At 39.2% G+C, this 3,206-nt stretch overlaps 1 protein-coding gene across 1 annotated transcript; it reads left to right on the top strand.

Moving 5' to 3' along the window:
* The first annotated feature begins 469 nt into the window (after nt 1–469).
* Nucleotides 470–2,163, top strand: LOC131342689 (serine/threonine-protein kinase pim-1-like). The gene is made up of 3 exons (XM_058373825.1): nt 470–514; nt 664–1,033; nt 1,116–2,163. The coding sequence occupies exons 1-3, from the start codon at nt 488–490 to the stop codon at nt 1,394–1,396; spliced, it is 678 nt and encodes a 225-aa protein (XP_058229808.1). The 5' UTR covers nt 470–487; the 3' UTR covers nt 1,397–2,163.
* The last annotated feature ends 1,043 nt before the right edge of the window (nt 2,164–3,206 follow it).

Here is a 3,206-nt window from a genome sequence, read left to right as displayed (position 1 = left end):
TCTAGCCTTTAACCAATTTTCTACACAGTTAGAAATAAAGTTGATCAGTGCTCCTAATGTTCAGAAGGTAATCAATAACTTAACAAATTTTAATCTTCTAAGCTTAAATTGCAGTCAATTGCTGCCAGGTTTTAGTCATAATCTTGAATATTAAAACTGAACTCAGGAATGGCAGTGTTCACTGGTAGGTGACTGTGCCTTTTGAAGGAGGCTGATTGTTATACGCCTCTTAACCTCCCTTTATTTTGACACATTTTACTGCTACTCTTGACATCACTGTAGAATTGTGGGATTGGCAATAAAATTGCAAAGCTGTTATTCAAAAGCAGTAATTACTGCTCTTTCATGCATGTCTAAAATGATATAACCTCACAAGCCAAATGAGGCTGAAGACCTCTTTTAGTTACTTTATGTATGTAAATGATTTCATTTAATTACACATAACACATTTATCTTTCCTCAGGTTGCAATCAAGTTTGTCTCCAAGATGATGCCGTATGAAAAACTGCAGCTTGTAAGTTTCTTTATCAAAATATACATCCTACCTATTACTATAACCTAGCACACATACTAAAAATCTAAGAAGACCTCGATAAGTAATATTACAATGGATGGCGTTATAACGTGTGGCACTCATTCTTTCCTTTTTGTCCCATTCTACAGACAGGATATGGATGGCTCCCCGTTGAGATAGCGCTGATGGTCCTTGCGAACAGCAAACCTTGCTCAAAAATCCTCAAGATTCTGGACTGGTACGAAGAGCGAAAACGCTACGTTGTCATTCTGGAACGGCCTGAACCATGTCTGGACCTCGAGGAATTCTCCAGCAAGCAAGGTGGATGTTTGACGGAGTCCGAGGCTTGCATTGTGATGTGGCAGCTGATGGTGGCGCTGAAGCATTGTAAGAGCCAGGGGATACTGCACCGTGATGTCAAGCCAGAAAACATCCTGATTCAGACCAACACGTGGCAAGTCAAGCTGTTTGACTTCGGTTGCGGAGACCTCGTCAAAGACTCCTACAATTACTTTGCAGGTGTCTGATTTGAGACCATGAGTTCTTGGTGGCAGCAAGTACTGTGACTCTTTTCCTAAATCTAATGTATCTTTGTTAACAGGCACACGTCAATATGCCCCTCCTGAGTGGTTCGTACAGGGGCAGTATCGGGCAGACCCAGCTACCGTCTGGTCTGTGGGCGTGACGCTGTACAGGCTGGTGTGTGGCTGTCTGCCTTTCAGGACCCCTGAGGAAACCAAAACTGGCCATTTGTTCTTCCCCGAAAGTCTGTCTCAAGGCAAGAAAGTACAAAGACTGATAAGCTATGGACTAATTAATAGCAGACTGAACTATACCTTATACACAGACTTGAGCAGAGAAAGAAGCATCCATTTATTTTAATGTATTATATTTTATGACTATGAATTAATTAGTCAATATGATAAAATTGACAGGAAATGTGTAGAGCTACAAGTGTGAGGAATTTCTTATGTACTCTACAGCATTTTCTTTAAAGGATTATTTATTGTAAATCAGGTTCTTTATGGGGTTAAGTATTAGATTCTTCTTTCTATGTCTTTTTGATTTATGTACCTGGGTATTGTGTAACAGAGTGCAGCGATCTGATCCGTTGGTGTCTGAGCCCCGATGCAGAAGACAGACCCAGCCTGCAGCAAATAGAGCTTCACCACTGGTTTAACTTACCAGATTAGTGCCAGTTTACAGGAGACAGGGACCACAGCACTAACCTCCTCTTGGGGTCTTCCTCAGGAGTCTGCTGGAGCCTATCCCAGCATACACAGGGTGAAAGTCCATCACAGGGCCACATATAGACAAACAACCACTCCTATGGGCAATTTAGAATTACCAAACAACCTAATGTGACTGTGGGAGGAAACCGGAGTACTCGGAGTAAACCCACGCAGGCACAGGGAGAACATGCAAACTCCACACAGGCCCTAGCCTGTTCAACCCCGGGATTCAAACCCCAGACCGTTTTGCTGTGAGGCAACTGTGCTAACCACTAAGACACAGTGCTGCCTCTTCTTATCATTGTAAATAGTAATATGTTTTTTCAGTTTCATGCTTTTGTTCAGAATTGTACAGAACTTTTGTATAGAATTTGTAATTAATTATAAAACTGTAAATACATCTGAATTTATTGTACAGAATCCTTGTATTTGATTTGAATTTAGTTTTTTAGTTTTTCATTATATCATTATTTTTGTAGATTATTTAATAAAAGAATAAACTACAACAGAGTGGACATTACATTGTTGTTGTTTTTTATCATGGATAAGTGTGTAGGAAGGTGAGGGAAAAATGAGTGCATTACTATTGCTTCTGTAAGAAATTACTTGACAGGTCAATCCCAAATATTTGTTAGGAACAGCAAAAATAAAAAATAAAAACAAACATGACATGATTGCTGGTGGTGCACAATATAAAATTAGCTTGTTTCTTTTCCTGTTACTTTAATTTTCTTCGCAGAGCAGACAATCCTGCCCACAAACATAGATTTCCCAACCAATCCTTCCTCCACAATTTCTGTTTTAGTATTTCTTTCTATTTAAAGGATTTTTAATGAAATAATTTTTTCATCAATTAACCATCTATTAACCATCTATCACTGTACAGGGGTAGTTACTTTCCAACATTCATTATCATGGCTGTGATTGGCATAATGCACCAGAATTTTTATAAAGAAATTTTCATCTGAGAGAGTATCTTTGTTTATGAAATAAACCAGGGAAAGAATTTGTCTTTCATCCGCAGCAGTGGTTTAATGTGGTTGTTAAGGAATTTTGGTGTTCCTGAGCTCACCATTGCATTTTTTTCCTTTGTACCAAACCGATGATTTGACCGCAACTAATCTCCCTGATGGGTTTGTTTTCATTTTTCAGCCTGATAATGGCTGGCTTCACTGGCAGTGATGAATTTTTGGACTTCATATTGAGAGTTACCCTCAAGAGATTCCAAATGCAAAAGCCACCCTCTAGACCTTTTCATCTGCTCACTTCTAAGTGAAATAATGAGAGAATAACACACACATTGTCCTGCAACAGCTTCCTATACTGTTAACCTGAATTGGATAAGAATGATTTTGTTACAGATCGCTTTTGTTACTTTCCCCAGTGGGTATAACTGGAGCAGACACAGTATCGCTAGTACTGGCCCTGATTGATTCACCCGAGTTAAATGATCCGATTCC

Source organism: Hemibagrus wyckioides, linkage group LG21 (genome assembly GCF_019097595.1).
Source record: "Hemibagrus wyckioides isolate EC202008001 linkage group LG21, SWU_Hwy_1.0, whole genome shotgun sequence".
In the NCBI taxonomy this organism is placed as follows: domain Eukaryota; kingdom Metazoa; phylum Chordata; class Actinopteri; order Siluriformes; family Bagridae; genus Hemibagrus; species Hemibagrus wyckioides.
The sequence above is the reverse complement of the archived record's forward strand: the minus strand, read 5'-3'. Positions and strand labels throughout refer to the sequence as shown.